We start from the raw sequence: 26,204 nt of genomic DNA, 5'->3' as shown, positions 1-26,204 counted from the left end.
GCAAGCAATGAGAAGGTTTTTAAAGCACAATCTCCAAGTTCTTTAAAAAAAAAAAAAGCTTTATACTGCCTGTAACTAAGTTTGTGCCTTTTAGCTTTAAAGTTAATCATTTCCAATGCCACAGTATACTAAAAAGGAGTGCCAATGTAACACTCCAGTTATGATGCTGTTTTCATTCTTAACTGTATCAGAAAGGTCACCTCAGTTTGATTTATACAAAATCAATTTCCCTTTCTTCTTATCAAAGCCTTTTGAAGGCTTGTCCCATACAAGCCTACAAAACGTGAATATGACCAAGTGGCTTAATACATTTAGCAAAAGACTGGTCAGTGCCGCTGTACTGTAACAGCTGTATTTTAATAGTCTTGCTAAAAGAAAAAAGAATACTGCTAATATAAACTAGTTAATTCAATCTCCCTCCCATTAAATAAACACAAGTGTCCATGTAGAATAAGATTACCTGTGACTAGTTTGGCAACTGCTCCGAGATCGTGATTCAAAAGACAGAAATTTCTGAAGGTACATAAATGTTGGCCAACTTAAGAAAGATTGAAAGAAAACAAATGAACACAACAGCTATAAAGTTAAATGGAAAAAAAAACCAAGCAGAGGCTGGCAAATCTGTCAGTCTCAGTATAAGTATCACCACCATTGCCTTACCAAGTTTCTAACCTAATTTCATTTCTGTTAAAACACATTAGTCTTAGGAAACGGTCACAAGCATGTCAAACTCTGCTAACTACAAAGAAGCTAAAAGGGACAGGCAGAGAATGAGCATGCTTCTGTCTCATCGTAATATTCCTGTGTAGAACATGTCCATTTACTTACAAGTGAAATAAGAATAGAAAAGCATTGGGTGACATTCTGGGCCTGTTGAAGAGAATGGGAATTTTGCCTTTCATTTCATATTGGACAAAGGTTTCCATCAGGATTTTCTCCTCATTTTCCCCAATTTATCTGCTTCATACGCTTGACAACACTTGTTCAGTGTTTCAATGGTTCCCCTGTATAGTGTCTCACTTACTATGTGTGCTGGTCTTCTCACAAAAGGAAGACTTCTTAAAAAACAAAGAAAACCAAACACCATACAACTCCAAGAGAAACTTAGAGATAGTTTCAAATTCAGACACTGCACCTACTTTTTTTCCTCAGGTTCTGAAATGTCCACGTTTACACTGTTCTTTTTTAAAAGAAGCCAAGCAAACACTGGATTTTATGCTGAACAGTGATTAACGACTCAAAGCAAGAGTACAATATTGACTAGATCCCAGTGGACTCAGTAGCAACTGTTAGGTAAATACACTCAGACAGAAAACTAGCAGCCTACTTCCTTTCACCACTCTTGAATATTTTTGTTTAGTATCCCTTTAAAACAAGGATCCTGCCTTTGTTATTGTACTGAAACTATGCCTAATTTCTAGTCCCATTGTACAGAGCACGTACAGATACCTACCAGTGTGTGATAACCCTGACCTGGAGTTTAATACAAGTGACTGTCATCCAGTATGACAGCATCTAGCACAAGAAGACCCTGGTGGTACTATCATAGTGCAACACACATTTCAGAAGCCAGGCATCAATTTTACCATTTTATGACAATGGAATGGATTTAAGAAAATGACGCAGAAAGATTTGTGCCCAAAACTGAACCAGAAGCCAGATGCATTACTTCAATTAATTACTAACCAAGTAGATCAAGTACCATTTTTTTCTCCTCCTTTTATGAAACCTGAAATCAGAACCAGCTTCCTAGTCCTATCAACATGGCTTTCTTTTGATGGGTTTAAGATAGCAAAAAGTCACATTTCCCAGAACAGAGAACTAGTCCTGGTTTAACCCAGAAAACTTGAGCACCTCTTAAAACATCCATAATGACAAATACGAATGCTGAGAAGGCCTGAATGACTACTCGATAGATGGAATTATTTTGATATTTATGGAACTCTTCAAAAGTCCCTAGAGAATACAACCAAGTTAGAGGGCCAGCACCAGAAAAGCATTTCCTTAAGAGATGTGCATTTTTTCCCTGTGGCAGAAGCCAATCTACTTTCTTAGACCTATTTTTGGATGTTACTCCTGTACTTAGCTCAATACGTAGCAAGTCTATAAACCTCACCACCTACCACACTGCAACACTGAGCGCTTTAAAGCTTTAGCTATTGTTCATCTTTCAATAATGCAAGAGATGAGCAGCCAAATTACATCCCTCTGTCATCAAGCTGAACTGAAGTACTGTTGTCAGTGGCAGCAAAATTGCTATACTTCAGAGCAAATAAGGACCGAAGTAAAGGAGTGGCATGATGGTACAGTACTGTATGTTTAAAGTACATTGTATAATGCTCCTCTCAGGGCTGAAACCTAAAGCAACTGGCTGGATCATAATGTGTCAAGATGAACATTTAATGTACCTTACCCTGGCGCAGGAACAGGCTCCCCAGCAATTCTGCACATCAACTACTAAAAGACATCTCCAGGCTAAGAGGAAATATGGAAGCAGCAATGATAGAGATCCATAAAATTAAAAATCCTTACTCAAGCTCTTAACACATTTAAAGTTTGTAGGCAGCCTAAGTTAAATTTAGTTTGGTACTTTTGTTTCATCTTTTTATACCTTAAAGCTTAAAGTTACTAACAGTGGAAACACACACACACACACACACACACACACACACACACACACACACACACACACACACACACACACACACACACACACACACACACAGCCGGCCCTTTATTCATGGGTAGTACCCGACTAAATAATGATGGCAAAATCTATTCCTTTGCAACTAGCTTATAGTAAAAGCTCAATAGAAGCACTATGCTGCAACCTTCAAGTTATCAAGAAATCGGTAATATTTGTCAACAGTGCAATTTAGTGTCACATTGCCTGATGAGGTCTACTCAGTAATAAGGCCTGGAAAGTCTTTGTTTATGATTAAGCAATAAGGATTGAGGTCCAGGGTATTTCCTGGGGATTAATGACCAGCTGGGAGAGTGGATGGCTAGAAGCAATGCCTTGGGCCATTAACCCCAGACAGTCATTAATTTCCCCAGGAAATGCTCTGGACCTCAGTCATTACAGCTATAAAAAAGGTAGTTAAAAAGAAAAGTTTAACATTAATGCTCTATTAAAAAGAAAAGTCTTGCTTTGTAAACAGAGAAGAAAGTATCTTTCTCATTTTGTCGTGCCCCATGTGAAAAAAGTGTTATTAAAAAAAAGATATGAAAATAATGTGATTTATCGGGGGGGAGGGGAGTGGAAGAGAAGGGGAGAGGAACCTCTCCCACCTATCAGCCAAGACTTGCATCAACCAGTTTTGCAAAGAAAGCAAAAACTAATCTTTTTGCACAACTGACTCAAAAGTTTGTTTGGCTCATCAAGTGGTGAATGAAGGTGGGCATCATCACAGAATTACTTCAAAATGCGCAGTCAGATGGTTTTCCTTTATTCTACTCAATACAGACGGGGTCTAACATCTACATGCATCTAAATGCATCATTCTTCTGCATAAAACTAGCTGCATCTCAGAAGCAGTTGAAACTACTTAAAGCAGCACAGTAGCTGGGCCTCTCCTTAGGCATTGTAACACTTACATAAAATAAAAGTATCAAGCTATTAACGTTACAACGGGATAAGGCAATTCATCTTGTCAAAAGTGCACATGCTCCCCTCCATCTAGCTGTCAAGATTGGTTGTCTCATTCTGTCTTCTTCCCTTATTCACAAGCATAGTTATTTGGAATTCATTCAGAAGTTTTAAAATTTCTTTCCAAGTCATTAAGAGCCAGTGAACAAGGAAGTTTAGGGTTAAAATACAGTGAAGAGAGTTGGCTTATATCTGAAATAATGAGCCTGAACAAAAACATTATCTGCACATAATCAAGGCTCTGAGCTATTCAGAGACACCAGATACACACAGCAGGAGCTCAAACTACACTACTCCACTCAAGTGGCCAAAAACCTCTCTACCAGAAAGGAGAGGTCACAGGTATTTCAGAAAATGTAGATGCTTATAGAGGCATTCACAGAAAGGCCTTTTTTTTTCCTCTTTTTTTTCCCTTTTCAATTAGCCTTCAGGCTGGTTGATTAGCTGGCAAACTGCTTGAAAGGGTCAGTTTGTCCAAAACTGGTATTTCCACTTCGGAAACAGCTCAGGCATGTCATATACCTGTGTTCACTGAATGGTGCTCTTTTAGGCCTACAACTGAAATCACTGTTATTGCCTGACACAGGAATGTCAGAGGATTTCTGTAATCATATATGGCAGCCAACATTAAAATTGTCGCCTGAAACACAGTATTTTATGAGGCATGACATAACTGCAAAGTTTTATAGATTTGGTTGGAGTAAATTCCAAACTCCAAGTCAACAGCAAAAGGACTCTTTTAGTATGTCTTTTAATTAAATGGACTAAGGTCATTTTGCTGGAATGGTTTAAAAAGGAAATCCCAACCGGAAAGGGGATTTTGGAAAGTGGAGGGCGAGTACTGTTTTGGAGAGAGGGGGGGTTCTCTTAAGGAATACATCACAGCCTGCATCCATACACCTATCCCACCAGGCTGCCTAGCTGAAATGACACATACCTACAGAACCTGATCTCACTCCGGAGTTAAGGTACACCTAACCCAAGCAATTGGGCTGTTACTGTATATTTTGACACTATGGTAACTAATGCAACTGCACAACTAAAGCCAATTTACTTTCTTGCTGCTTTTTTTTCTCTTAAGAATGGTTGCCAGGAAACAGAGCTATTCTTAATAAACAAATACAAGATGAATGCAATTGCCACATTAACCCTCTTGTTAACTTCTGAAGTTTAAAATTACACCCTCATTACCAATGTGTAATTGAGTAGTCTCTTGGCTGTTTCCTGCATTTATGAGGTTATTTAAAGAGTTCATTAGCACATCAAGAACACCAGGCTCGCTAATGATAGCTGGAATTCTTATCTAATATTTGAGCCTGACTTGCACAACTCGCATCTACCAGTCAAAAAGGGAAAAAAGAAAAGAAAAAGCAAGGGGGGAGCCTGCAGAGTGGAGCTGCTTAATCCTACTGTTGCGGGAAGCCCCGAGTTTCATTTTGTTCTTAGCAGCGATCTGGGGCAGCAGCAGCAGCCGCCAGTCGGTCCTCCCTCTCTGCCTGGCGAGGACAGATCCCTTGCTCCAAACGTTGCAGCTAAGGAGGCAGCGCAGTTGCACTTCGCAAGCTGCATGTAGGGGCGGAGAGGAGGGAGGGGGAAGAAGGAAGTTTAGTGAGTGGCACCAGGACTCTTTCATGCCTGCACAGGGACAGGGAGCAGAGCGGAGCGGCTGGTTGCTCGGCGGGCGAGCAGAGCAGGGCGCCTGGCTGTGTAGAGAGACTTGCTTGGAGGGGAAGGGGCTGCGCTTTTCTTTTTTTTCCCTTCCCTCTCCTTTTATTATTCTTATTCTCATTCTTACTCTGGTTGCTGTTGTTATTACCTGTGTGGGGGGAACAAGAGCAGGTGAAACTACTGTGGGTGAGTTGGTGCTTCTGTGCCCATTGGCTTCGGGGAGGAGGTGAGGCAGGGGGTCGTGTTTCACTGACACCACCACCACGGAGGCAGCGGCGGCGTCCAGGGGCTCGCCGGGGCGGAGGCAGAGTCTTTTGGGGGACGAGGCGGCGGCGTCGGCCCCGGCCGGGTAGCCCGCCGCCTCGTAGAGGGCGCGCTTGGGCGGCGCGGCGGCTTCGGCCTTCACCGGCGGGGCGGCGCCGTCCGGGGGCAGGAGGTGGGCGGGCGGGGGCCGGGGCCGGGGCCGGGGCGCGCCGTTGAGGAGGGCCGGGGCAGGGGCGTAGCAGGGGGCCGGGGGCGGGTGCGGGGGGGGCCCGGGCAGCTTGGTGCCGATGCCGGCGATGCTGTTGAGGGTGGCGATGGAGACGGCGCCGATGCAGTGGTTGGTGTAGGTCTTGGAGAGCTTGGCCGCCTTGGAGAGCATCTGCATGCGGGTGCCCAGCAGGTTCTTGCCGATGGCCTTGTTCTCGTACCAGGTGGCGTCGGCCTCGCTACAGTGGTCCCGCGGGCGCTGGAAGAAGGCCTTGCACAGCGGATTGCGCTTGGCCAGGTACTTGACGAAGCTGGCGTAGGGGCAGAGCTCCGTGCCGGTCTCGTACATGCGCGGCAGGTTGTCCTCGTCGCTGCTCTCGGCGCGCTTCTTGCTCCACGACGACGAGCGCGACTTGTGGTAGGGCCCCAGCGCCTTGAAGTACACGAACTTGCGGCCATCCTCGTCCATGGCCAGCCCGAAGGAGTCCTCCTCCAGCTCGCGCTGGTTCTCGCGGCCGCGCGTGCAGAAGTACATGCAGGTCTCGAACCACACCTTGTTAAGCAGGCCGAAGGGGCTGGCGGCGCTGAAGACGCTGCAGGTGTACAGCTTGCGCAGGTCGGCGCGCGTGATGGCCTGCTTCTGCACCACGGGCCCCGCGCCCTGCTCCTCCAGCTTGCGGATCACGGCGGCCAGCGTGAGGTTGGCGGCGCGCAGCTCGGGGTCCTTGGTGAGGTCCAGCGTGCGGCAGTAGGGCGGCTCGTTGAGGTAGCGGTTGAGGGAGCTGCGGATGCTGATGAGCGACGACTTGGAGTAGAGCTGCCCGCTCTTGGAGCGCGCCTCGGCGTAGAAGGAGCGCAGCACCCGGCACAGCGCGCCCTTGTCCATGGTCTCGAAGTCCGGGCTCTGCGCCTTCTCGCTCAGGTACTCGCGGAAGATGCGCACGGCGTAGCGCGTGGCCAGCCGCGTGTTCTCGCTCAGCCGCGCCCGCTCGGGCCGCTGCAGCAGCAGGTCCGCTTCCAGCTCCGCGTCCCCGCCGGCCCCGACGCCGCTGCCGCCCGCCTCGCCGCCGCCGCCACCGCCTGCACCGCCCGCCGCCGCCGCCGCGCCCGGCCCGCCGCTGCCCTGGTCCATACTGGGCGTATGGCCCGGCTCGGGCGCCAGCTCCTCCTCCTCCTCGGCGTCCCACTCCAGACCCATCTCCTCCTCCTCCTCCTCGTCGCCGTCCAGCAGCAGCCCCCCATCGCCGTCCTCCTCCTCCTCCTCCTCCTCCTCCTCGTCCCCCGTGATCTGCACCTCCTGGATCTCGTCGTCGTCCTCGCCGTCCTCGTCCTCGCCGGCGCTGCAGTAGTGGCGCGGGCGGTGGGCGCCCCCGCGGCCCGGCGCCCGCTCCCCCGCATTGTTGCTGGGGCTCCAGTCACCGCCGCCGCCGCTGCCAGGCATTCTCGCCATATTGCCGTCTCCCTGCCAGTCCTCGGGCGGGGCGCATGCGCTATATTGGACCGCAGCGCTGGAGAGCTTTTGTGTTTAATGACCTTCAGCTACCGGGAGGCAAAGCCTGGGCTCTTAAAGGGGCCGCGCTGCTCCCAGCGGCGGCAGCCGGGACGCGCGCACCCCCCCCCCCCCGCCCGTCCCCCCGGGGGCCGCCCCGACAGCAGCCCCCATCGCACCCCCGCGGCAGGTGAGGGGCGCGGGCGGGCGGGCGCCGCGGCTCCTCCCCGGCTGCAGCGGCAGCGGCGCACGGGACTCCCCCTTCCCCGCACCGCACCGCACCGCGCCGCGCCGCGCCCGCGGGACGGACCGGCCTCCCGCCCGCTGCTCCCTACCAGACGCCGCTGCGCAGCCCGCTCCGTGCCGGGAGAGCGCGGGAAGCCGCCGGCCGCCGCGATCCGAGCCACGCGCGCGCTGCCAGCCCGGGGGCGACCGAGCTCCAGCCGCCCGCTTCACCTCTGCCTGCCCGCCTCCGTCGACCCCCCGGGCGGGGAGCAGAGCACCGCGCTCCGGCTCCGGGGCTCGCGCTCCTCCCCCCACCCGGCCTTTCCCCTCCACCCGGGGGACAAAGTGATGCGGGGAGGGAGAGTTGACCGCAGCGTCCCCCCACGCGTGAGGGAAGGAGGCTGGGGGCCGGTGGACGAGCGCTGCCAGGGCTCGGGCGCAACTGGTTTCCCAAATGCGAAGGGGCGCCGGCTCTTTATCCCGTGTTGGGGGAAGCCGGGCTGGAAGGGACCCACCCGCGGGCACCTGGTCCAGCCCCATGCCGGCACGGGACCCATGATACGCGTAGCGCTTCAGGAGTCCTTTCACAAGGGCTGGGAAGATCAGCCCCCTGCCAGCATTACCCCAGCCACCTCCTTTTCAAGACAGGTGAAGACTGAGGGGGCAACTCGGGAGAACTGACTTCATTGAAAACAGGCAACCAAAGAACCAAAACAACTCCCTCCAAAAGAAGAAAGGGCTCTATAAAAAGCAGGGATAAAGAACAGTGGTTACGCCAAAGTCAGCCTCACAGGTAAGGCTTGAAGATGGGCCAGCAGAGGTTCCTGTAGAAGGAAGGATAGCGACCTAGGTGTAGAGAATCAAGGCCCCACCTGTTCTTCATGAAGGGCCTTCTAGGTAGGCCGACACCTCGAGTCCCATCTAGAAAAGCACCTCTAGAAGTGGATGCAGCCCACCGCCCCATGCTTTGCATTCAAAGCCCTCAGCCTGACAGTCATCTCGCCTTCAACTTGCTAGCTCAGAAAACCCGGATGGGTTCTTTATAGCGCACAGTTCACCCCACGTTTGTTACTAAGGGCTGGGGTTTCTGCACCCATGACAGCAATGGAAAACAGCAGCAACACCACCTCCACGTTTTCTTAAACATGGGAAAGTTTAAGACAACAACACCTGCCAAGTTTAGATCACTTTTCATACTTTTAGACTGACTTTAAAACCCTGGTTCTGTATTAACTCACATAATACATGAGTCTCTACCGAAGGGAAATGCTCTGTGATTAGAAGGTTAGGTACTTAACCAGACTCCCTCATCTCTTCCTACAATCCTGCTCCTGCCTCTGACCTCTTCCAAGAATAAATCAGCAGCACCCAGGTGTGGTGCAACTCGGTTCATCTTTCCCCAGAACTTGATCACTCCCTTTAGTCAAACCTTGCTATTTCTCACTGCTCTCTGAACTTTAATTTTCAGTAGCGAAGTTCCTGTTACAAAGTCAGATTCAAGAGAAAGTTTTGTTTCCATTTGCCCTTCCACCTCCAATTCAGCTGACTGTTGTAGTGTTGGCTGCATCTTTTTCTCCCTCTTTTCCCCATACTATCAGAGAAAGGCAAGTTTCTTGATATAGGTTTACAAGTTTGAATAAATAAATATTAAGGCCATGTGCCAGGTCACTGCACTTAACATTAGCTCCTAATTGGAAAGCTGCTGGTCTGAGGTTACAAAGTTACCACATGTGCTTACTGACTCCGATGCACAGTTCTTTGCTGCTGAGAATTATGAAGGTTTACCTCTTAAGCATTTTAGCATAATAGCTCAAGTCATTTACACCTCACAGACCAGAGACAGTTGCTCTACAAAACCAAGCTTCCTTACAACCACTTTCGGAAGCCCATATATAACACAACACATGCACAGAGGCACGTAAAAATTAGCATGTAAAATCATGTGCAAATTGTTAATCAGATTACACCAATTTGAAATAAATAAGCAGTAGAAGACAAGACAGGGAAGTTACTTAACCACACCCAAAAAATAATTGAAAGGAGAATTGTCCTGTTACACTGATATAATTACAGAGTAATTGCACAACAGCCAAAGTAGTTTACTTTATGGTGTAATTAAGAACAGAATAGCTCCCTCTTAGGTTAATGGCATATATATTTCAGGGAGATCGATTAACTACATAGAAAGGATGCAAAAAAAAAAAGGGGGGGGGGTTGGTTTTACACTAGTGATGGCCCAATTCTTACAATATGGTAGACCCAGAAGCCAAAGCAGACAGCTACAAAATTGAGAGACTATAGTATGGGTAAGACCTGAAATATCCAGAAACATCATTTGAAAAGGAAATTCACCTTTAAAAAAATCATAAGGACTGGTGACCTAGGAGCATTCTGTTAAGGTTTCCCTCTCTTTCCCAACATTTCCATGATGCCTAAAAACATGAGTTTACTGATATTACTGTGCGCCTACAAAATTACATATTGTACAAAAATCACAAAAGATATGAAGCCTTGTTTCTAAAAAGATGACACAAGCTTGACAGCTTCTGTGCTTGGATATTCATAATAATCATCATCATTTCCTGATCACAAGAGATAAACCACCTTGAAGGACCTGGAGTTGCATATGGATTGAACAGATGGAAGGGAGGAAAGGAATTTGCAAGGAAGTTGGAGAAGCAAAAGGATATAGGGGGCAGCTTTAATATACATACCAGTACAAGCTTCATCAATTGTTGTCCATTCCATTCTAGACACCTCAGCAACTAGAGAGAGTTCTGGTAACAGCAAATGATGCACTTGGTATGGCAGAAGTATTATCGGTGGGATGAGACTAGTAATTTAGATAGGGTATCAGTTACTAAAAATCTTCTTGAAGATGGGACTTAGCCTGCACATTTGTATTACAATAGAAATGTAGATTTTATTGCTCAAGGCATTTAAACTGAGATTGGCTAAGGCAACAGAAAGTGTACTACAAAGAACTGTAATTGACAAAAAGTGTTGCCCAGGGTCACCTAATTCATATAAACCCCATCTCCACAATGCTGACCACAGCCCCAGTCCTCCAATGTACTCCGATTAAGCACAAATGTGTCCCCAGTTGTGGTGCTGAGGCTGATTTTAACCTCCGCTGCTTTTTTCCATCATAGACAAAGCCTATTAGAAGAAACACAAATTGTATTAACTGTTATATTTAACACCTTACAGCACTCTTGAAACACCTGCACAACACTATCTTAGCTGCTCTTTCTGAAATGCTGTTGAAGTATTTATAAGCTGCAGAACTAATAATCCAAATGAAATTTTTGGAATTCTGTAATACTTTTCTATTAAAAACATTCAACCCCTAATGCTTGTAGCTAAATTCCTAAATTTCTTTCCTCACAATTTTCCACTCATCTTGCTTGCTCCTATCCTAGCCTTCTCTTCACAAGAAGCTTCCCAGTGATAAGGGTCTTTTTCAGACCGTTACTCTCCTGCATTAGACCTCATACTGAGTCTTTTCTAAATTCTGAGGCTCTGTTGAGCTGAGCTCAGGCTGCTTCTCATAATCTGTGTTAGCAATCACCTGACTGCTTGATTCCTCCTGGTCATGTGTTTCATTCTGAAGATTAGTCAGGAACTAGAATTCCCAGAAGGGCCAACAGCTACAACAGGACATGTTAGACCTATTTGATTCTTTAGCAATAGGAATTTAGAGTAGAGAAAGTGTTTAAACACAGGTTAGCTGTTCATGGCTAAGACTAGGGCTGACCAGTCGATGTTTTGTATTTTTACAAAAATATCCCTGGCTACATATTTAACATTGTGTTAGTTAAAACATCCTATTTCTAAATGTAACCTTGTGTGTAGACAAGGCTGTATGGAACGCAGTAGTGTAACTAAGAGAGAGCAAGTGGGGCACTAGCTCTGGGTGCCAACTTGAGGGGCACAAAACAGTGGCCACTACTGGTAGCCAGGCTGCAGTTGCTGTCCTGTGTGCTGCTGCCTCTCAGAGCACAGGACTGCCCAGTTGTTATGCCTCTGATGGAGTGAGGCAAAAAACAAAAACATGCCTATATTGTGGAACTGCAACAAAATAAAGCCAATTGAAATTTGGAATTTGTTTCATAAGAAATGTTGACGTTAATTCTGCCTCTCCCCACCCCTGCCAATTTAACGAAAGTTTCCTATGGAGGAGAAATTCCAAAAAAAATTAGTGCTGACCAAAAGAAATAAAAAATCTGCAATTACACAGTCACTTCAAAATTGCATTGTAATGTTGTAGTCTTTTATTCTTATGCCATATTTACATTATTTCATGACTTATCAAGTGCACTAGTGTATACCAATGACACATAAAATAAAAACAGACTATTTCATGTATAATTCATTATGGGCAGCAGCCATTTAGTATGGAATGAAATAATGTATCTTCTTTCCTAGATCTAAGGGTCTCTCACCTGTTTTGCAAGCTAACACTTTCACACAACACAGGAAGAAATTCTGTTCTAGAAAATGTGTTTCTCTCAGCACTCTATCAGCTACCTTATTCAATTGGCTATTTCAGCTATGGGACTGTCATATGTCAGTAGAAGTTGTGTATTAATATGCATTATAAATAATTGGTCAAAAAACTATAATAATGTCCTTTTATAAAATTCCACAATTTTCCCAACAAAAGCTTGTTTTAAGTTTCTTTCACAGAAATTTGACAAAATCCACATGATTTTGAAGTGATTCCATTGTTACTAAAATATAATTTTTGTTGAAAAATGTTTGGACAAAACATTTGTCCTGGCTCACACTTGCTGGGAATCAGGGAGGCCAAAGCAGGATTAGAACTTAGGCTGGCGACAAAAATATAGGACAACAAAAAGTCCTTCTTCAGGTATATAGGGAGCAAAAGGAAGGTGCAGGGTAGCATAGGATCCTTACAGGACAAACTAGGGCAATTGGTGACAGAGAGTAGGGATAAAGCTGAGCTCTTCAATGAGTTCTTTGCATCTGTATTTCTAGACACATACCAAGACACATCTCTCAATTGGATCACAGGAGGGACACCAGCCCACCAACTGTTAGCGCAGACTTAGCGAAGGGGCACTTGGAGGGGCTGGATGCGTTCAAATCACCAAGGCCACTGGTTAGCAAGATTGGGGACCTCCCATCCCCCAGTTGCTGACTGGTCACTAGGGGGATAAGTGCCCCCCCCACCCCCCCGACTAAGATACCAGTCGCCCATGATTAAGGATCACATTTGTAGGAGCTCAGCAGGGGAAATAATGCTGAAAGGAAATCAGCACAGATTCATTTCAGGTAGATCCTGCCTGACTAACATTGTTTCTTTTTATAACCAGGTCACTAAATACTTAGATGCAAGAGTCCAGATAGATGTCATCTACCTAGACTTTAAGAAGGCCTTTGATACAGTATCTCATTCTGTTCTTGTAAATAAACTGACAGGCTGTGATGTAAATCAGTGCTTCTCAAACTATCTGACGTGACAGACCGGCAATTATTTTTCCAGTGGGCCAGGGACCAGTGCCCAGTTCAGCTGGTGGCAGTAACTGCATGTAACTGCGCTACACAAATGCGTGACCAGCTGTTTCTTTCTCTTTCCTCACCTTGCATGACGTGACCTCACCTGGAGTGTTGGAACTTACGAAACGTGGCACTATGACGTATCAATGTTAAGCTTCTGAAAATATATTTCTTTCTTTCCGGGCAACTCGCTGTGGACCGGCAAATATATTTCTTTCTTTCCTGGCAACTCACTGCAGACCGGCGACCGGTGGCTCGTGGACTGGCACTCGTCCACGGACCACCACTTTGAGAAGCACTGATGTAGATGATTACATGGTCAGGTGGGTGGCAAATTGGCTTAGGGATCACACCCAGAGAGTGGTGGTGGGTGGGTCAATATTGAACTGGAAAGATGTGGGCAGTGTACTCCCACAAGGCTTGGTCCTTGGACCAGTGCTATTCAGTGTCTTCATCAATGACTTGGACAAGGGTGTGGAGAGCACCCTATCCACATTCACAGATGATACCAAATTATGGGGCATAGTTAACACATCAGAGGGTAGGAAACAGATCCAGGCAAATCTGGACAGGTTGGGAAAATGAGCAGAACTAAATAGGATGCAGTTCAACAAAGACAAGTGCAAAGTGCTGCACCTGGACAAAAAGAACCACCAACACACTTACAGGCTGGGGGATGACTGTCTCAGCAGCACAGCAGCAGAAAAGGATTTTGGAGTCACAGCTGACTCCAAGATGAACATGAGTCAATGTGATGAAGTGATCAACAAGGCTAACTGCACTTTATCATGCATTAGCAGATGCATGATGAACAGGTCCAGGGAGGTGATGCTTCTCCTCTATAGAGCACTGGTCAGACCAAAGTTGGAGTACTGTGTCCAGTTTTGGGTGCTGCATTTCAAGAGGGATGCGAAGAATCTTGAGAGGGTCCAGAGGAGGGCCACTCATATGGTCAGAGGCCTGCAGGCAAGGCCCTATGAGGAGAGGTTGAGGGACCTAGATCTTTTCAGCCTTCGCAAGAGAAGGCTGAGAGGTGATTTTGTGGCTGCCTATAAATTCATCAGGGGAGGGCAGCAGGGACTAGGAGATGCTCCATTTACTAGGGCACCCCTTGAAGTAACTAGGAACAATGACCACAAATTGACAGAGAGCAGATTTAGGTTGGACATTAGAACGAACTTCTTCACAGTAAGGGTTGCCAGAATCTGCCAGAATGGGCTTTGAAGGGAGGTGGTGCTCTCCCCTACCCTGAGGGTCTTCAAGAGGAGATTGGACAAGCACCTAGCTGGGGTTGTCTGACACCAGCACTCTTTCCTGCCCAGGGCAGGGGGTCAGACTCAATGACCTACTGAGGTCCTTTCCGACCCTAACATCTATGAATCTATGAAACACCAGCTGTAAACATAAATGTTTTTTTCTCTTACCTATATAGACTGCTCTTCAGTCCAAAACCTAATTTAATACACATGCTAGTACTTCACAAACTAAAAAAAAAGTTAAAACTTTTTGACTCATTGCTATTTTGAGCAGCCAAGTAGTGGCTGCCATTTTTGCTTTTAAAACACAGAACAGCTATGCACTTGAGTGTGTCAAGCCAAATTGAGTATTATTTAATTGTTATATTCCAGTCCACAGAGCCTATTCAAAAGGCATTTGAGGTTACCAAGAAATATATTATTATTCAGTCTTTCAATTATCAATCTTCCACCTTATATTGGCCTTTGGTTCTGCGGCGTAGTTAGCTTGTTTATATTGTATGGCAGCAGTTTATATAGCTGCTATAGTGGTTGTACAGAAGCTTATACAAACCACTAGACAATTGAGTCCTCAAGTGATTTCTCATTTTCCATAAATTTAGGGAAAGAATTCTTTCTAGCTAGGTTGATAAATTCAAACTAGCCTTTAGAAGTACCTCAACAGGGGAACCATAAAGCCCATCTGTTTTGGAGGAGTGGAAGTCAAGGAAGCACAAAAATTGTGAAAAGCCAAAGAACAAGCTAGCAATTTAGAGAGGAAAGGGAGACCCCTGTGGAACCACAAACTCCTTGTTTCTATGCCTGCATAAATAAAAGTTTGCACTGTGTGGGTGCATATGTGCACGTGTGCATGAGCATACACACATGTGTTGGGTGAGGAAGGGAGGGCTGTGTACCATAGAATGCAATGTAGTGTATTGTAGTTTAATATTATACTAGAAAGGGATCTCTTGACATTTTCTTTTCTATTCATAAGCCACCAAGAAGCTTTTACTTTGGGACTTTGCATTTACTGGTATTTTGGAAACCAAAGTTAAGTTTGGGTGGTATTTATAAATATGAAGGAGTATGTGCGACAGCAGTGAACTTGTTGAATAGAATTGTTAAGTGTTTATTTTTTAAACTGTACAAATGTTTATGAAGAAGGCATAATACTGTCTTTGAGACTATTGAAATGTACTGTCAGCCTTAGTTCTTTATAATAAAGATTTTTTTTTCCTTTTCTCTCTTCCCTTTGGTGGTGCCTATCAACTTATATGAACCTTCTCAGCGCTGTTCCTGGAATTGCCACCAGAAAGACTTGCTCTGGCATGTCAAATTCTACAAATTAGGCAGTGTAGGTGCATTAGAATGTCCCTGAACTGGCACTTCACAGCTATTCTAATGCTATTTTCAGGGGTGCTTACTGGTGCACACTTAAGGTTGTTCTAAGATGGCCTCAATGGTCACTTCCTAGGATTTAGTATACACTGGGTAACCTACATGCGTAATTAATGTGAAGCAATAAACTCTGGAGTAGACTGAGTTGGAGTAAACTTCCCCCTGGCATAGCGTCTACACGTGCACCCAAGATGGCAGCAATTTGAGCCAGGGTAGAGTAAGCACAGGGGGCCAGCCCCAGGCTCTGGGTGGTGGTTCTGGATGGTAGAGGGACTGGATGGGTTATGAGGGTACTGCAAGGCCAGAGCTGTGTGGCTAGGCAGCAGGCAGGAGTCTGGTCCCCTGCTGCCTGGACTGACTGGGCATAAATCATACCTGCAGTCAGTGGCTACATGTGTGTTTTAATGCAGTAAATTACTCTGCTGTAGGATAGTACTGTCCCCAATAGTACTAATGGTAGAGTTAATTGGTTTTTTACACCCGAATACTGGCACATGTGTAGATAGTGATGCTTTACTGGGGAGCTAATTAGTCTAATCTGCAGAAAAGTGAATGTGTAGATGTACCTGCTGGAGTCTGTAGGTCCTTCTCAGCAGTGCACTGCATGGAGGAGGATGAATAAGTAGTATGTTGAAAGGTGTGTACCACTATCCCTGCAAGGTGAGGGCCTGTCTACTTGGTTAAAAATAGTGAGATTTTTTTTCTACAACCAAGTTACCTAATCTCCATCTATAATGAAGGTAGTCTTTAAGGTGCCTCCCTGACCTAACTCATTCAGAATGGTATAAGCTTTCATAAGTGATCACATACTTTGATAGAGGCTATGAATGCACTATGAAAAATCCATCGGACTAACTAGGCTGTTGCCTACAAAAACTTACGCCTTTCTAAATGAGCTAGTCTTCAAGGATACCACCCGGCCATAACTTCTGCCTGACTGCAGACTAACACAGTCTGCCTTTCTCAATACATATAGACACAGTTAACACCTCTTATGACATGCATAGAGCAGTGTCTTATCTCAGATTATTTTTGCAAAAAAAGTAGACATGGATTGTAAATTCATGTAATTTCCTTTTTATAAAGAATTATTTTGGGTTTTTTTATTACTTTTATTTTATTCAGTATTGTTTTAGCAAATCAGATATATGCTGAACTTCTGCACCTCCATTTCTTAAAGTCATCTGCTCTTGGCCAACTCTCACTGTTTTCTGGCACTGTAATAATGAAATGACACATAATGAATATTACCTTTTCATTGTGTCAGATGTTTAAATATCTCTAGTTACCTTAAGAGATTTAGACACACAGGATATAAATAGAGTGTGCATCATTGCTTATACTAGGATATAAAATATATCCTTTGGGTGAAGGGGAAAAAATCTATAACTCATACCTGTCAAGAACACAGAAGATATAAAAAGCACAGCCTCTTTTTGAGAGTGAGAATAGATTGCCGTCCATGATGCAGTGTTTTATTCATATCAAAAAGGAAAGTTTCAGACCATTACTTGGTTTTGGAAGTGTTCAGAACTGTCTGAGTAGAAAAAGACCAGAAATGTTTATATGCCATGATGATCTGGTTTATCTGGTACTTGATAGAGAGTGTCCATTGCAAGCTGAGAAATGATATTGGCAGATAGCTATTCATGTTAAGTTTCTGGTGAAATCTTTGGGATACAGTAAGAATTTTGGTATTTAGGCAGAAGCCAGAATGTGAAACAAGAGTTTTGTGGATGTAGACTGCAAATGAATTATGTATTTTACATTACTTAGGTTAAAAGCTTGAGACTGTATGAGAACTGACATAATTCTATGTGTTTAAATAAAAACAGCCTAGGGCTTCACAAAAAAAATAAAAAAATAAAAAAATAAAAAAAAAATGATACTCTGGGTGTCATTTTTTGCTTGTCCATAACTATATGAATTTATTAAAATAGTTAGATGCTAACTTCCCAATAACAGATAAGCCTAAATACAGTAGAAAGGGAAGACTTGTTAACAATTGGTACACAACAGTATTCTGATGGTATGTGACATGCATAGCATACATTAGAAAAAAAAAGGAGTTGTTTCTTTTTGTTTAATTGCAACCCTTTATCTTCATTGATGCTTATTAATTCTTATTAACAATTAATGCTTATTAACAAAACACTTGTAGTTAACTATCTTCTAATATTGATGAAGGGTTAATGGCCTGACCCAGAGCTCAAAGGCAGTGGTAGCATTTCCTCATTTGAAGATCAAACATATAGTTCAGATTTCTTAAACTTAATACTCTACTGTATGGCCCACCTCAGTGCCCCTATTTTGCACACTCCTAGGCTGCAACCATTATAGAATTATTTGACAGCAAAGGCTTCAGACTTAAAAGGCTTGTTAAAAGAAGTAGGAAACAATTACAGTTCTCCCTCCGACTTAGAAAAAAAAAGGTCACAATAAAAAGTTACAAGTTTAGTCTCTCCGTTAGCAACCTTAGAAAAGGTTTATTAAGTTACTTCTAACAAATTGGTCTAAGTTAATGCAGAATTAACCCACTGTGGAGCTCTTCTTACATATTAGTTTGCTGTTTAGTTGGGCGCTGCCAGTCACTTCCTTACATACGATTTGCATTAAAGCACCAACTGCATAGAAAAACAAGTTCTAAAATCAAAGCCTTGGTGCAGAAGGATACAAAAGTGTGAAATCCAGGTCTATTGCTTTCAATCTAGCTTTAATGATCATAAAAACCTGCTGTAGGGCAGTCCTAATCAGCTAGAAAATTATTATTGAGCCCTGGTAACTCATATATATACAGAGAGAGAGAGAGAGAGAGAGAGAGAGATGTACAGACTTCAAAATGTTCCTTGTAGAACTTACAGTTTCACAGTTGGCACAAAAACCTCAGGCAGTGTCCTGTACCTGCCTGAGAAATGTGAAGCAGTACACCATGCAGGAAAGGAAGTTCCTTAGCTTCCAGGCACCTGTAAAGAAGTTAACTTATGCTGCAATGGCCTGACATTTTATCTCGGTCTGATTCTCAAAATTGAGTACTTTTCAGGGGAATGGATAATGTGGCACTGATTAGACAAAAGAACCATAGGGTGCCTGTACACATGTGGGGAGGCTGCTCCAACATGCTGTAATTACAGCATGTTGGAGCAAACTCGATTAACTGAGTCTGCTGGAGCGAGCTAATTAGTGTGCTACAGCCAGCTTCTGCATCTTGTGTATCAGTCTCCCTTCACCTCAGAATGGCAGCAGAGGTGCTTTAACTAAAGCTTGAGCTTTGATTAAAGCACCCTGTGCCATTTTGAAGCACAGGGATGCTGATACATGAGACACTGCAAGCACTTTAATTAGAGTGGCTTTAGAGCGCCCCATCCCCGTAAAAACACATGTAAAAACACCATTTGATTTTAGGTGACAGGCATAGGCGATGTGTGCCCCTCCCCCCCCCCCCCAAGAGCGCTGGTGCCCCCCCTGACAGCAAGTGCTCCGACTGGTAGGGGGGGCTCAGAGAGTGCCAGTGCCTCCCCTGAAATTGGCTCTACCAGCAGCACGTTGGTGGCAGAAGTGCCAGCAGTCAGCAGTTCCATCACTGCCATGCCGCATGTGGAAGTGCCAGCATTTCCACTGCTGCCGTGCCACTGGGGGATCCCCTCACCCCTGGTCATTGGCTGGCTGCTGGGAGATGACCCTCCTGGTCATGCCCTGCTGATGCCCCCCCCCGGCGCCCCTCCAGACTTGGAAGGCACTAGTGATCCATGGCGATAGGTATGAATTTAACATAAGTAATAACATCTCAGTATTGGCCACGCCCATAATTTTAACATGAGTCTCATGATTTTTGTTGATTTTCTTGAAGATTTGCATGCTGGAATCAAGACTGAAAGCTGAGACTCACAATTTTATACCTTTCTAGTTCGGGCGGTTGTGGAGAAGAAAAAGCTTGAGAACTTGGAGTTCATCCTAAACCATCAAGCACACGGCAAGAACCCCACAAATCCACATTTGTTATTAAAGAGAAACCTCCTGATTTTAAATACAATGTCACTATTTTGAATTCTTGGAATTGGCAATACTGCGATTGCTATGGCCCACTTGAAACAAATTGTTAGATTGACTATTTCCTGTTGGATAGGTCTCCACATTGCAAAAAACATTTGACAACCTCTAAAGAGGGATCATAGAACAAACTAATTTCATCCTTAAAGGGACTGGATTCGCAACAGTACTCACCACCCCAAGGTTTGGAAGAACTCTGCACCTGATAAGCCTGTTAAAAGAGAGCACCTAAAGGTGCATTGAAAGTGGTCATGTTTTCAAGAATTCATCTTTCAATGGAGCAGTTTAGTGCCAAGCTGATTGCTTATTTAGATGCAAGACCATGGGCATCAACATCTTTTAGAAAGCCTAACCATCAGTTATTTCAATACACTTGCAAAGCAATGTGGGAGAAAAGTGTACTTGCTATGCCTCACCTCTGAACGAATACTTGGTCTCTACTACTATCCATCTGTCATCTTATAATTACTTTCAACTCCCCCCCCCCAAAAAAAAAACAAAAAACAAACAAAAAAAACCCCACTTGCTTTTTCACAGCATTGTAAAGTAACAGGGATGCAATATTTCGTTGTCCCAAATGGGACAACTGACGCCCAGGAAAAAGCCAACCTATTAAATGCGTATTTTATGTCAGTCTTTCATCAGTCCCATGGGACGCCCATGCCCACTACAGGACAGGGAGGTCTGGGTGAGGGAGATCCCTTGCCCTCCATCAATGCTGACCTTGTAAGGGAACACCTTGAGAGGCTGGATACCTTCAAGTCAGCCGGCCCTGACAATCTACACCCCAGGGTACTCAAGGAGCTGGCGAGCATCATAGCCCAGCCCCTGGCATGGATCTTCGAGAGCTCCTGGCACTCTTGTGCAGTGCCTGAAGACTGCAAGAAGGCCAATGTGGTGCCTATCTTCAAAAAAGGGAGGAAAGCGGATCCGGCAAACTATAGGCCCATCAGCCTGACCTGTATCCTGGGGAAGATCTTAGACAAGTTTATTAAAGAGGCCATCCTTAATGGACTGGCCGACGCCAACATCCTGAGGGATAGCCAGCACGGGTTTGTTGCGGGTAGGTCTTGCTTGACCAATCTCATTTCCTTCTACAACCAGGTGACCGATCACCTGGACAAGGGAGAAGAGATTGATGTCATATATCTTGACTTCAAAAAAGCCTTCGATCTGGTATCCCATGATCACCTCTTGGCAAAACTGGCCAATTGTGGCCTTGGGTCCACCACGATCCGCTGGCTGAGAAATTGGCTCCGTGGTTGGACCCAGAGGGTGGTGGTTGATGGAAGTCAATCATCATGGTGCCCTGTGACCAGTGGGGTCCCCCAAGGCTCTGTCCTTGGACCCATATTGTTCAACATCTTCATTAATAATGTGGGTATTGGAGTCAGAAGTGGACTGGCCAAATTCACCGATGACCCCAAACTTTGGGGCAAAGCATCCACACACCTGAAGACAGGAGGGTGATCCAGGCTGACCTGGACAGGCTCAGCAAATGGGCGGGCGAGAACCTGATGGTGCTTAATACTGAAAAATGCAAGGTTCTCCACCTTGGGAGGAAAAACCTGCAGCATCCTTATAGGCTTGGCAGGGCTACACCGACTAGTACTACGGAAGAAAGAGACTTGGGGGTCATCATTGACCACAAGATGAACATGAGCCTGCAATGCTATGCTGCGGCTAGTAAAGCGACCAAAACGCTGGCTTGCATCAATAGATGCTTCTCAAGCAAATCCCAGGACATCATTTTCTCCTTGTACTTGGCCTTGGTGAGGCCGCAGCTGGAGTACTGCGTCCAGTTTTGGGCTCCACAATTCAAAAAGGATGTGGAAAAGCTTAAGAGAGCCCAGAGAAGAGCCACATGCATGGTCAGAGGTCAGGAAAACAGACCTTACAATGACAGGCTGAGAGCCATGGGGCTCTTTAGCGTGGAAAAGCGCAGGCTCAGGGGTGAACTCATGGCCACCTATAAGTTTATCAGGGGTGACCACCGGTATCTGGGGGAATGTTTGTTCACCAGAGCACCCCAAGGGATGACAAGATTGAACGGTTATAAACTACTGCATGACCGTTTCAGGCTGGACATAAGGAAGAATTTCTTTACTGTCCGAGCCCCCAAGGTCTGGAATAGCCTGCCATCAGAGGTGGTTCAAGCACCTACATTGAACATCTTCAAGAGTAAATTGGATGCTCATCTTGCTGGGATCTTATGACCCCAGCTGACTTCCTGCCCTCCGAGTGGGGGGCTGGACTCGATGATCTTCTGAGGTCCCTTCCAGCCCTAATGTCTATGAAATCTATGAAAGTCTATTTCTATTCGTCTCTTGACATAGCACTTTATACCCTTATTTCTGCCTTTTAATTAAAATCCCAAACTTCCTTGATTTTCCTTTGTCCAGGAAGGCCTGTTTGACTTTGATCATAACAAAACACTTATTATAGCCTCAAAATTTTGCATTAGATTCATAAAGTAAGATAAAACTAACCCAAGTCTCCAAACCTAAAAATAACAAGATTCCCAAGTATTCAGATAATACACATAGCATAAAGGCAGAATTATGAGCACTTTGCTAAAAGAATCTCTCAGAGGATCTGGATTATTTTTATAATGTTTTAGAGATGGGCTAACAGCTCAACTTAAATAGGAACTAGCTTGAGTTTGTTAACTAGTCTTTCCCAAACTAGATTGCTAGAGCCAAAGCAGATTAGGTTTGGAAGGTTGGATTTTGTTTTCAGCCACTTAATTAAAACATTCAGAAATAGTCAAGTCAAGGTAAAAAGCACCTTTCTGCACTGCTGAATATAGTAACTAAATCCTAACGTCCTACTGAATTCATTAGTAATTAATATTCCATTAACCACAAATCAATGTTCACATGCCTTAGCACTTCCTGGATTTGACCCCACCAGTAATGCCACAAGACTTGAATTCTCATATTTTATTTTGGCTAGAACAAAGAAATAAAGGGCACCTCATGAGCAAGCTTGTTGTTTTTCAGTTTTCATATTACTTCTCACCTGATGGGGTTGTTGAAGCGCTGTGATGCACTAACTCTTTTTAGTAGTGCCACAGTCCAGGGACATTTCACTTGCTCACTCTTTGTAGACTCTAACATCTAGAGTTCCACAAGATGCTCTGAATCGTGGGCTAGGGTGTGGGGAGGGGAGGAAACTATTTACTAGGGATGGAAAAGACCTTCCAGGCTCAATAACAGACAATAACAGAAAAGATTCTAAACTGGCCCTTTGTGGCAGTCTACTGTGGGGATTGGGTCCTTGAATCTAGCAGCCAGCCTATTCCTTTCGAGTCCATTCCTGCCCTACAGGTACTAGGGTATCCCAAGTCTCTTGGCCAGGACTCAATGTATCAGGTCTCCAATAGGTCTTGTTTGGAGCTCTCTGTCTTTCTGTAACTGCCTGCAGTGATTCCAGGTCAATAACCCACCTTCTTCCTAGACCCGCTCTTGACCAACTATCTTCCCAATTATTGAAGATTTTTTTTCCCTTCTGCTGATCTAAAGCTGCACAATAGTCATCATTGTTTGCTTTTATCAAGTATTTGTGTACACTTCATTTTATTTATCATGTCACCAGTTCAGTGACTAGATTTCACAGATGAGTTCAAATCTAAATGCCAACATTGATAACATGCTGGGGCTATATAGGCAGACCCCATGTTAGAGATGTATGATTTTCAAAAGGGAATGAGCAGTTGCTGCTCAAAGCACTTTTTGGAATAGAAATGTATCTAATAGCCAACTTCCTTATTTTTACAAAATAGTTTTTAAAATGCATACAGAGGAGCAGGTGGATGTTAGTTTTCATTTGTTGCATGTTTTGATCATAAGCAGTATCTATAAAGGACTTAATACGATTGTAGCACAGTACGGCTTCAAGGGACCTCATAAGGTCATCTAGTCCACCCCTCTGCTCAAGGCAGGATCTTCCCTGACTAGACCATCCCAGTCAAGTGTCTGTCCAACCTGCTCTTGAAAACTTTCAAGGATGGAGATTTCACAGCTTGTCTAGATAGCCCGACTATCCCCTCATAGTCAGAAATTTCCTCCTAATTTCCAACCTAAATTTCCCCTGATGCACCTTAAGGCTATTGTTTCTAGTCCTGTCCCCTATGGTCTATAGTGACCTCTCTATAAATCATCCTTCAGGCATTTGAACAGTTATCAAATTCCCCCTCCCCCCCCAGTCTTTTCTTCTCCAGATTAAATAACTCTAGTTCTTTCAACCTTTCCTCATAAGTCATGCTTCTCAGGCTTCTAATAATTTCTGCTGCTCTCTGCTGGACTCTTTTCAATCTATCCACATCCTTCTTGAAGTGTGGGAACCAAAACTGGACACAATACTTTACCAGGGACTCACCAGTGCTGAACAGAGCAGAAGAATTGCTTCCCTTGAATTGCAAGTGAAACTCCTGTTATTTCAACCTAGTACACTGTTAGCTTTTTTTTTTTTTTTTTTTGCAAGAAGAGCGCACTGTTGGCTTATATTCAACTTATAGTTTACTGTAACCCCCAATCCTTCTCTGCAGTACTTTAAGACCAAAGTACTATCAAAGGAATTAATTTTATTAATTTTTTGACATTATTGGTTTCAAAATTATGAAGCAATACCTGTTCTTGGTATTGTTAATACCTTCCTTTTCCACCATTTTTACTGGCAGGGAGACAGGGAGAACTCGTTTGTGGCAAAGTATGGCTTTATAAAGGCTTCTAGTACACTTTTATTATACATCTTCAGATGTGCAGGTCCACGCATGCCATTTCTCTTCGATAAAAACAGTAGCCCACCCCATTCCCCCTCAGCGGTTCTTACTTTCTCCATTGGAATCACTAACACACCACAGAGAATGCATGGTGGGAAGCAGGGCTCTATCCCTTATGTCCCTTACTCCCCAAACAGGGGATTTCCACCATAGGAACAGGTGGGACAGTGGGGCACAAGTAGCTGGAGGGTGTCTGGGGTGATGAACTGTGGTTGTAACTGAGGGTTGTTAGACTGCAGTGTGTTAGGAGACCATGGACTGTATACCTTCCAACTTTCTCCTCCCCCAGCTGCTCTGTGCTGCCATAACTCCACCAGGGAAGGATAAAATGAAGGCAGTTTCTCCACCTCAGCTGTGTTGAATGGAGAGAAGGACACAACAGGGAAGAATTATGCTGGATATATGACATTTCTTCAGGGAGGTGCAACAGAGATGCAAAGTGCATTATTGTCACATGAGGTGCATGCTATGAAGCAGCCCTCTCTTGGGTCAACATCTGGTTCTACATCCAAAGCCTAAGTAAAAGAACTTTGCCTGCATTGCTGAATTGTTACCATTCCTCCCTTCCTATCATTCTCTTCAACTCCTATTTTGTTTTTTTGGCAGTGGAACTATTTTAGTCTGCTTTTGTTCATGGGACTGGGATTTGGAACTTAGATGACACTGCTACCGGGCACAGCTTGCATGATTCATGCACTTGGCATCCTGGTTAGGAGAGCAATATTGCCCCAAGAAGCTATAGATGAAAGAATTTTTGAAGCACTTCAAAACCACCTACCTCCCCCTTTATGGCAACCCATGAATATGTAAGCCCCACCAAATTCCTATCATTCATCCCACTTAAAAGAACAAAAAACCCAAACTTTTACTTTGATCTTCTACCTTTCCTTCTCTGGTACAATCTTTAATAGGTTACCTTCCAGTGCAGCAGCAGCATTCAGAATGCAGGCTGAGTTTGCCAACTTCACCTTCCCAACACCTGTCCAGTCTCTCCTCTCACACTTGCATGTGAACGCTCCCCAGAACTCCCCTGCTTCCCCAAGGTTCTTCTCATTAACTTCCCACTTGCACATCTCAGTTTCTCATTAGCTTCTCCCAACATGTTCCTTCTCCCTTTCCTTTAAACCCTGAAACATCTTGCTCTTTCTTCACTCTGTATCAGTGGCATCTACTCACTTGCAGTCTGACCCTGCCAAAAACATCTTTCAGGTGGAGATCGTGGGGAGAAAAGAAGGGGAAGGGTGGGTGAGAGAATCTGCTGAGCAGCTGCTGCTATTTTGCTCTTTTTTCTTCCGCTTTCCCCATTCTTCCCTTCTCCAGCCAACCCAGCATTAGTAAGAAAACTCTGTCATCCCACGTCATTTTGAAAGCTGGGAAAAGGAATTGACTCTTTCCTCTCCAGACACCCAGCATCTACATACACCCATAACCCTGCAATGGCCCACTACAGCCCTACTGGAGCATTGCAGTGGCTCACTGTCCACTACTTTGATAGCAAGTAACACCTCAGAAGCAGCTGAGTAGGCACTGCTCGTCTATATAGGGGTGGGAGGACAGGAAAAGGGACGCCACCTCCTCTTACTTTTAGCTCAATGATCTGAACATGTACCATGTACCAACTTTTAAGAACTTTACCTACACACATTTCAACCTGCTCAAGTCCCATAAGTTGCACAAAACTATTGCAGAGTACTAGTCAAAGACAGGACTGCC

At 44.8% G+C, this 26,204-nt stretch overlaps 1 protein-coding gene and 1 long non-coding RNA gene across 7 annotated transcripts in view; one reads left to right on the top strand and one right to left on the bottom strand.

Moving 5' to 3' along the window:
- The window catches only part of KCTD1 (potassium channel tetramerization domain containing 1), a 156,228-nt gene that overhangs the window by 107,168 nt on the left and 22,856 nt on the right, over window positions 1–26,204 (bottom strand). For 2 of the 6 annotated variants that reach the window (XM_059724150.1, XM_059724151.1), the window contains exon 1: window positions 10,217–11,773. The exons of 2 other annotated variants lie outside the window; for them this stretch is intronic. Coding sequence is in view for 2 of the 4 variants with exons in the window: in XM_059724151.1 (XP_059580134.1) it covers window positions 10,217–10,231 (15 nt within the window). In the remaining 2 variants the exon portion in view is untranslated. Of the gene's footprint in view, window positions 1–5,465; window positions 7,402–7,612; window positions 11,774–26,204 lie in introns of those variants that run through there. 2 more of the 6 variants (XM_059724152.1, XM_059724148.1) reach the window with 2 other exon arrangements.
- Window positions 4,512–26,204, top strand: part of LOC132249327 (uncharacterized) — a 257,790-nt gene continuing 236,097 nt past the window's right edge. The window contains exon 1 of the long non-coding RNA XR_009460740.1: window positions 4,512–4,617. This is a non-coding gene — a long non-coding RNA (uncharacterized LOC132249327). The remainder of the gene's footprint in view (window positions 4,618–26,204) is intronic.

The sequence above is a fragment of the Alligator mississippiensis genome, chromosome 3 (genome assembly GCF_030867095.1).
Source record: "Alligator mississippiensis isolate rAllMis1 chromosome 3, rAllMis1, whole genome shotgun sequence".
Classification (NCBI taxonomy): domain Eukaryota; kingdom Metazoa; phylum Chordata; order Crocodylia; family Alligatoridae; genus Alligator; species Alligator mississippiensis.
Note: the sequence above shows the minus strand (reverse complement) of the source record. Positions and strands in the feature narration are given on the sequence as shown.